At 38.9% G+C, this 8,693-nt stretch overlaps 1 protein-coding gene across 6 annotated transcripts in view; it reads left to right on the top strand.

Annotated features, from left to right (window-relative positions):
- Nucleotides 1–8,693, top strand: part of LYST (lysosomal trafficking regulator) — a 179,313-nt gene that overhangs the window by 94,323 nt on the left and 76,297 nt on the right. For all 6 annotated transcript variants that reach the window (XM_010860102.1, XM_010860104.1, XM_010860103.1 and 3 more), the window contains 4 exons: nucleotides 2,133–2,264; nucleotides 4,404–5,031; nucleotides 5,726–5,903; nucleotides 7,606–7,775. In XM_010860102.1, the coding sequence (XP_010858404.1) occupies nucleotides 2,133–2,264; nucleotides 4,404–5,031; nucleotides 5,726–5,903; nucleotides 7,606–7,775 (1,108 nt within the window). The remainder of the gene's footprint in view (nucleotides 1–2,132; nucleotides 2,265–4,403; nucleotides 5,032–5,725; nucleotides 5,904–7,605; nucleotides 7,776–8,693) is intronic.

The raw sequence follows: 8,693 nt of genomic DNA, 5'->3' as shown, positions 1-8,693 counted from the left end.
TTCAAGGACGTGACATTCCAGGTTCCTATGCAATATTGCTCTTTACAGCATCGGACCTTGCTTCTATCACCAGTCACATCCACAGCTGGGTATTGTTTTTGCTTTGGCTCCATCCCTTCATTCTTTCTGGAGTTATTTCTCCACTGATCTCCAGTAGTATATTGGGCACCTACTGACCTAGGGAGTTCCTCTTTCAGTATCCTATCATTTTGCCTTTTCATACTGTTCATGGGGTTCTCAAGGCAAGAATAGTGAAGTGGTTTGCCATTCCCTTCTCCAGTGGACCACATTCTGTCATATCTCTCCACCGTGACCCGCCCATCTTGGGTTGCCCCACGGGCATGGCTTAGTTTCATTGAATTAGACAAGGCTGTGGTCCTAGTATGATTAGATTGACTAGTTTTCTGTGAGTATGGTTTCAGTGTGTCTGCCCTCTGATGCCCTCTTGCAGCACCTACCATCTTACTTGGGTTTCTCTTACCTTGGGTGTGGGGTATCTCTTCACGGCTGCTCCAGCAAAGCGCAGCCACTGCTCCTTACTTTGGACGAGGGGTATCTCCTCACCGCCGCCTCAGTTATTACAATATAATTCAGCATAGAGGAACAACGTGCATAGAAGTGAGTTGAAGCTTAGGGAACAGATGAGACCACTGAAGAAAAGTGTTGGGAGAAACAAGGAAGCTAAGGATAGAATTATTGGTAATACTATTTAAAGGATGGAACAAGAAAGAGTAATCTCAGTATTTTTTTTAAAAATGGAATAATCAGATTTTTTAAAAAACTAAGAAAATGCGATGTGGTAAGAAAGCAAGCCAGAGAATACATTGAGAAAGCTAAATAGTAAATTTAGAGAGGGGAACTGATTGTAAACAGCCATTTTAAGCCATGTAATAGTGAATAAAATGATACAGCTGCAGTAAAAAGCCAAGTGAAATTATACAGCATGACTTTGTATTAGGTTCAGCAAACATCTAGTGAATAAAGTAATGTCAAGATTCTGGTAGCACAGAGTAGTTGCAAAGATGAGTAAAATGTGGTCTTACAGTCTAGTAAAGGGAAGAGAGGCATTAACAGGTAAGTATAACATGTAGAAAGCACAGCAGTGCATTGCAAGGGGCTATTTCCTGAAGGAGGAGATACCTGCTCTGAGTTGACTAGGAATTGAAGGGAAGGGCCTTCCAGGCAAAGCAAATGGCTTGGTGTTGCTGACATTAATGTAAGGAAGAAGGCTGGTAAGGGGGCATGGAGACAGCTCATGGAGATTGCTCTAGATGAGAAACTTGGACTTTATCCAGAGTGGTAAGGAGGCAACAGAGAGCCCTTGGAAGGTTTTAAGCAGAGCTTACCATTTGATGGAGAGAATGCTGGTAGCTATGAGGATTTGAGGGTGGCCAGATGTCCATCCTGGATATCATTGAGAAGTCTGTGATGATAATCCAGGTGAGGGATGATAAAAGCCTGCATTATAGCACTGTGCTAGGGATGAGAAGAGTTCAAGAAACAAAGTCAGTATAACCTGGAGACTGACTTGACATGGGTAAAGGAAAGGTTGTGGTCAAGGGTGGCTCCCAGATCCTGCATGGGAAACAGGTACTTCTACTATGGGAACCAGAGAACAAGGCAGGAGTGAATTTAGGGCAGAAGGATGACTCACATTTAGATTTGTTGCATTTGTGTTGCATTTAAGAAATCAAGCTGTTGAATTTAGAAGTATGAAGCTCAGAAAGGAAGATTAAGCTGGATGTATTAATTTTTGGAGTCATACTGGGGCTGTGTAAAAACAGAAGACATAGACCTTCCCTCAAGTGATGAAGAAATGAACAGTCTCCTTCGAAAGATCATGTTAGCATATAAAAAGTGAACAGTTAGCTGTTACACTATAGAAATAACTGTAAGTACAGTTGGAATTCAAAGAAAATAGAAGTTAATGTAGCTAATGTTAGTTAACAAAAGAGTCTAAAGTAAGAAATTGTAGAGTATCCTCACATATCAAAATGTGCATTAGTATAAAGTACACCATTTTTTTGACTTTGAATATTTTTGTACATGTTTGTATTTAATGACTTGCTTTTAACATTGTATTTTTGTCTTACCCGTTTTAAAAATTTTCTCAAAATTTATTTTGATTCTAGATGGCAAGATCTTTCAGGAAAAAGTACAATCAATCATGTACTTGAGGCATTCTAGCAGTGGAGGAAAGTCTGTTACTAGTCCTGGATTTATGATAATAAGCCCATCAGATTTTACTGCTTCACCACCTGAAGGTAAACAAACAAACGAAAGTGATAATGAAAGTGTAGCCCTTTCCTATTTAGTTCTGAATATAGATGCGTGTTTGCACAGCCTGATAGACTAAATAAATGGAAAGCCAAACTTTAAAATTACAGAATATATTTAAGGATTCCATTTACTACTTTCTAATATTAGTAACTCACACTCAGTAGAGCAAGTAATTCTCAGGAGAGCTTAGGAGATAGATGAGGCTCATGCTATTTTATTCTGAAATTCTTTGTTCCCCTTTATCAGTCTTTCATTAGGCTTCTGATTTATTTTCTCATTTTCTTCAAAAACTTTGTCTTCAAAAACTGCTGTCTCCTTTCCATCTGAACTCATTCTGGACCATTTCACTTACCGTGTGAGTGGCCATCCGTACTGCAGCCTCATTGAGATCCTTGACCCTGGGGACCTTCCCTCTACTTTACCTTCCAGTCTGCTTGTGTCCATCTTGAACATCATCAAAGAACACTTCCCACCTCTGAAATTCCAGTCTCCCACTCTCTATGAAAACTTCCTATCTTTCTGGTTTCTTTTTCATCATCCCCAAGTTTTCTCTGCCTGTTTTCCTCTTTCAGCATAGATTTCACTAGCTTAAATGAAAGACTAGGTCCCACCTCCAGCTCTGATACAGATTATTAAATAGGCCAGTAAGATAGAGACATGGATACTAGGTGAAAGTATCTGGGTATTAAGCTCCAATTTTCTTTCTCTCCCAAAGAGTTTCAGTTATTCCCTAGCACATCTTATGGCCTTGTATTATAATTTTTAAGGCTGTGTTTTAATTAGTTTTATTTGGAATTTTTTAGGATATGTCATTTTTAAAATCGTTGAGCATCGTTCTGAAACTTTTTCTAGTACAATCATGCCCCCATTTTCTCCAGGTCATTTGAACAGACCCCTTTGGCAGCCTTATTCCTCCAGCCAAAATCCAGAAATAACTAGGAAGAACTTCTGAATTATGGAGCTATTCTGTTGCCACAGAGCCTGAGCTCTAAGCAGTTCATTCAGTCCTTATTTACTGTATATCAGTACTTTTCAAGTTTTAGATGCTGAAAAATCACCTGGAAAGCTTGTTAAAACACAGATCCCTGGGCCCCTGCCTTCTACATTCTGATTCAGTAGGTCTGGGATGGAGCGTGAGAATGTACATTTCCAGCAGCCACACAGCGGTGCTGATACCCGTGCTCCTGGCCCACAGACCACACCTTCAGGAGCGTTCATTTATGTCCCATACACTAAGGATGAGAGTGATTTTTCTCATCTCCTTCTGTGTAGAATATGAGGAGCAGAAAACTGGAGAGCTGTGGCAAGAAGAGAAAAACTGTTTCTTAATAATAGCAGCAAAAAGTGACTGCAGAAATGAGGAGTGAGAGAAGAGTCTAGGGACATTTAGCCTGGTAATAATAACACCAAGTACAGCTATCACTGCTGTTTATTCAGCACGTATTTATTATGTGCTTATTTTACCTTTGAAGAAAAGAACACTCATATAATTAAATTATTTACCTAGGGCCACCTAACTAACAGAACTGTCTCATCAAAAAGCCAACACTCTTTCCACTGTGTTAAACTGCATCCTCGGGACTTCCCTGGTGGTCCAGTGGTTAGGACTTCACCTTTCAATGCAGGGGATACAGGTTCAATCCCTGGTCAAGGAGCTAAGATCCTGCATGCCTTGTGGCCAAAAAAAAATGAAAAACATAAGATAGAAACATTTTGTTAACAAATTCAAAAAAGATTTTTTAAAAAAGGTCCACATCAAAAAAAAAAAAAAATCTAAAACAAACTGCATCCTAGGGACTGTTAGCCTGAGGTAAATGGATTTTCACTTAATTCACTTCATTAGGACCATTCATCCCAGTAACTTTGAATCATTCAGTCAATATTATATTTTATTAAGGAAACAAGAGATAGGTATTTTGGAAAATTTTTAATTAAAAGTAGTTGAAACAAAAATAGTTTTAACACAAATTTTAAGCATTAGTCACTACAGTCATTATCCTGTATGTGTTCACGAACATCACTGGATAAATGGGTTATTTCTGTGGTTGGGACTGACAGTACAAAGGAGAAGTGATCCCACTGAGCTGACTTTTCAGTGCTGTTTTCCTGTCTACTCTTACCAGGAAACAATTCTTCCAGTGCTGTTCCAAAGCAGGTAACTGCCAGTATGCTGCGTTCTAGAAGCCTCCCAGCATTTCCTACTTCTTCACCTCACATAAAGCCACGAAAACTGACTGGAAGTTTGGGTTGTAGTATTGACAAGTTACAGAGTTTTGTAGATGATGGCGTTGCTTCCCAGCCAGAGAAATGGAGCCCTTTGAGGAGTTCTGAGACACTGGAAAAAAGCAAACAAGATGCCTTCATCAGTAGCTGTGAGTCTGCAAAAATGGTTTGTGAAACGGAACCTGCCCTTTTGGCCCAAGCCTCTGTCAGTGATATCCCAAAAGGAGCCTTGGAACTTCCGGCGGTCAACATAGATCAGAAAGACTTCGGAGCAGAGCCCAGATCAGACGACGACAGTCCTGGGGACGAGTCCTGCCCACGCCGACCTCTTTACCTAAAGGGACTGGCCTCGTTCCAGCGCAGCCACAGCACCATTGCCAGCCTGGGGCTAGCTTTCCCCTCACAGAACGGCTCTGCGGCTGTCGGCCGGTGGCCAAGTCTTGTTGACAGGAACGCCGACGACTGGGAAAACTTTGCTCTTTCCCTTGGTTATGAGCCCCACCACAGCCGAACTGCCGGTGCTCACAGGTACATGTGTTTTTGTATGACAGCCACTTCCTCCCTTTTTTTAAACTGTTCTTTGAAGAATTTCTGTACTTGTAGAATCTCTCTATTCTGTGACTCTGTATTCTGTAACATAGTGCAACGTGTATGTTAACAAAAGCAAAGATGCCTTTCTCCTTACTTTAATACTAGGTGATGATTCCATATTTAACTAAAGGCTAAACCATAAATAATTCTTGAAGAAAAGATTATCTAATGGTTAATTTAATTCCATATAATTATTAGAGAAAAACTCTTCAGTTTAGGAAAATTATATGGTTTATTATTGTTCCCCAAATCAGCACCATCAGTGAAACTTCCCACAGTGATGGCAATGTTCACCTGTGCTGTCCACTGCAAAAGACACATGCTCACTTGAAGTGTGGCCAGTGCAGCTGAGCAACTGAATTTTTAAATAGTTTAAACAGCACAAGTGGCAGTTGGAAATCACAGAGGTAGAGCAGACTAGTGTTTAGTAGACTATATATCTAAAAATTACTGGTGATTAAAAAGTGATGGCAGATTTGTTAATCACAGTTAAATCAGGAAACATTTTTAAACCTTATGAACTTATGTTTCACATGTGAAAATTATTACTACTCATCTTAAGGTAATCATGATGCACTACTTTTTTTCCCCTGATATTGTGTTTATGACCCTTTGTGGGTCTCTGTTTTAGTGTAACCGAAGACTGCTTGGTACCTATATGCTGTGGATTGTATGAACTCTTAAGTGGAGTTCTTCTCATCCTGCCTGATGTTATGCTGGAAGATGTGATGGACAGGCTCATTCAAGCAGATACACTTTTAGTCCTCGTCAACCACCCATCACCTGCTGTACAACAAGAAGTTATTAAAGTAAGGGCAAATACTAAATATGTTGCTTTAATTTGGAAGAATAAATATATGTGTACTTTAAAGTTTGAATATATGTATTCAAATAGACCTGAAATCTTATTTTATTCTTAAGCATCATGAGCTGATATAATTTGTTACTGCTTATCCCAATTTTTATATGTATTATCATCCAATTTTAAGCCTTCCTCCATATATTACTTTGTATCAGTGTGTTTTTTAAATCTACTACTTACAAGGAACACATAGATCATTGGAGGTCTCCCCTGAGTATATTATTGTCAAATGTTAGACAATTAACTTCAGGTTTAAACTCAGATGTCACCTTCTCAGAGAGACTTTCCCTAATCATCTTCTGTCTAGCCCTGCTCCTCATTTGTTTTATAATAGCATCGTAGTTATGTTTTATAATTACCTTTTTAATTTATGTACTTTTTATTACTCTCCCACACTGAAATATAAGCTCCATGAGGGTAGGCATCTTGTGTTTGATGTATAAAAGGTCCTAAGTACATTATTGAGTGAATAAAGGTTTGATAGGAATGGTTCCCATTAGGAAACAACCCTTTGAAATGGTCTTCAAAGAATCCCACTGTTTTAATTTGATGTGGGACATTGTGTAAGCAGTCTCAGTTCAACCCAGTAATTACTTAGCTTCCATGTCATGTGTAAAACACTGGGCTGGTTGCTCTGTAGGATATAAAAGGGAATAAGCCCCTGCATTCAAGAGTTTATAGACCAGTGTGGGAGAGAGACATATACACAACTAAGTAAAATGTAAGAGCTTCTGTGATGGATGCTTCAGTGGTAGTTTTAATAAAGAGGAATGGGAGCATAGGAAAAGCAAATAATTCTGATGGGGGAACAAGGGCAGGATTCATGCAAAAGCATTCATAATTTTGTATTATGCTGTAAACTTAGAAAGATTTTAAGTAAGACAGTAAAGAGATGTGTGTTTCAGGAAAGAATAGTCTTATCACCACTGTAAGGGAGTGATCACAGGGGAAAGAGGTGGGAGCACTGTGTTTGCAGGCTCGCACTGTGATCCAGGGGAGAGATGATGAGTCCCTGATCTGGGGAAGTGGGAAGTCAAAGGACTGACAGATTTGAGAGACCTTCCCTGGAATAGAGGAGAGAGATTTTGCTAATTACACGTGGGCAATCAGGATGAGAAAAGCCCAAAGTGAGATCAGCCTTAAAGTCTAGGAGGATGGTGCTTCTGTGCTCTAAGACCAGAACCATGAAGGAAGTGAGTTTGGAAGGAAAAATAATTACTTTGATTATATAAATGTTACATTTAAGATGCTGGGAAAGTAAAAATTTAGGCCTATGCTTAGAATAAATAAAATGTCAGGAAGTTTAGAAAAATAGAGATTTAGGATATATATTTTTGTTCTTTGAGAGAAAGCATTGTACAGTGTTGACTAATCTTTCTTTTTTCAGAATTAGGCACAAATGTTCTACTTACATTCAACTAAGGCTACCTAAGACCTCCAAGACAGAGCATCATTAGCATTCTATAGTAGTCAGAAAGTTTTAGGTTTGTTTGTTTTGCTGAAGAGGTGGCCCTTTTTTTCGAGCTTTGTATGTTCTATACACGTGAAGTTAAACACCTTACAACTACAGGTATAGTACACTGTCTGATTTGTATATGTTATATAAAACTTTAATATATTATCTAAATTGTCTTAATTTTTTTCCTTAGCTATTAGATGCATATTTTAATAGAGCATCCAAGGAACAAAAAGATAAATTTCTGAAGAATCGTGGGTTTTCTTTACTAGCCAACCAGTTGTATCTTCATCGGGGAACTCAGGAATTATTAGAATGCTTCATTGAAATGTTCTTTGGCCGACGTATTGGCCTTGATGAAGAGTAAGTGGGTTCTTCCCTTCACCAGAATTGGGGATCTTTTTTCTTAAATGTAAAATTTATTGAACTGACTCTTAAAATTATTCTATCACTTTTAGAAAAAATCTGCTAGAAGTCATTTTCCAGGTGAACCAATTTATTATTTTCCATGTGATATTCTTTTTATAACTTCTTGCTTTGCATTTCATTCACTAGCTAGGCACTGAAAAGAAAGAAATGCTGCATCAAATGAAAGAAAGTGATATTTAAGATTTGGCATACAGTGTTAACCTGAGAAGAAGGTGGCCCCCATAGTCTCAGCAGCAGATTACATGAGGGATCCATAGACAAGCTCTGAACTCCCCTCAGGGATGCTGGTTATCTGAGAAAAGAGTAAACCAGCATACCGACTCCTGAGCTTTGACCTGGTGTTATGCTCATGGATTAATGAATAAGTGCAAAACTTAAAGAACATTTTTCTCCCAAGCCAAAAGTTTGGCAGAAATGTTAAGCTGTTTTTTCTATATTTGATAAAGTAGAGAGAAGTGTGTCTTTTTATTAAGTGTCTGCTACTTGTTTGCAAGTAGGCCAGTTCAGACATCAAGGAATTGACCTATTAATTGTAGCATTGACAATATTGCTTTTCATTTGCATAAGCTTTTGGCTTTTTCAGAGCAATTCTGCATTATCTCATTTGATTCTCACAACAACCTTGAGAAGAAAGTAGACCAGGTATCATCACACACATTTGACAGATAAGGAAAATGAGGTGTAAAACACATCAATAACTTCCCTCCATCAGTTCAGTTCAGTTCAGTCACTCAGTCATGTCCGACTCTTTGCGACCCCATGAACTGCAGCACGCCAGGCCTCCCTGTCCCTCACCAACTCCTGGAGTTCACCCAAACTCCTGTCCATTGTGTCGGTGATGCCATCCAACCA

Source organism: Bison bison, unplaced genomic scaffold, assembly GCF_000754665.1.
Source record: "Bison bison bison isolate TAMUID 2011002044 unplaced genomic scaffold, Bison_UMD1.0 scf7180017864462, whole genome shotgun sequence".
Lineage (NCBI taxonomy): Eukaryota > Metazoa > Chordata > Mammalia > Artiodactyla > Bovidae > Bison > Bison bison.
This window is presented reverse-complemented; position numbering and strand designations above follow the sequence as displayed.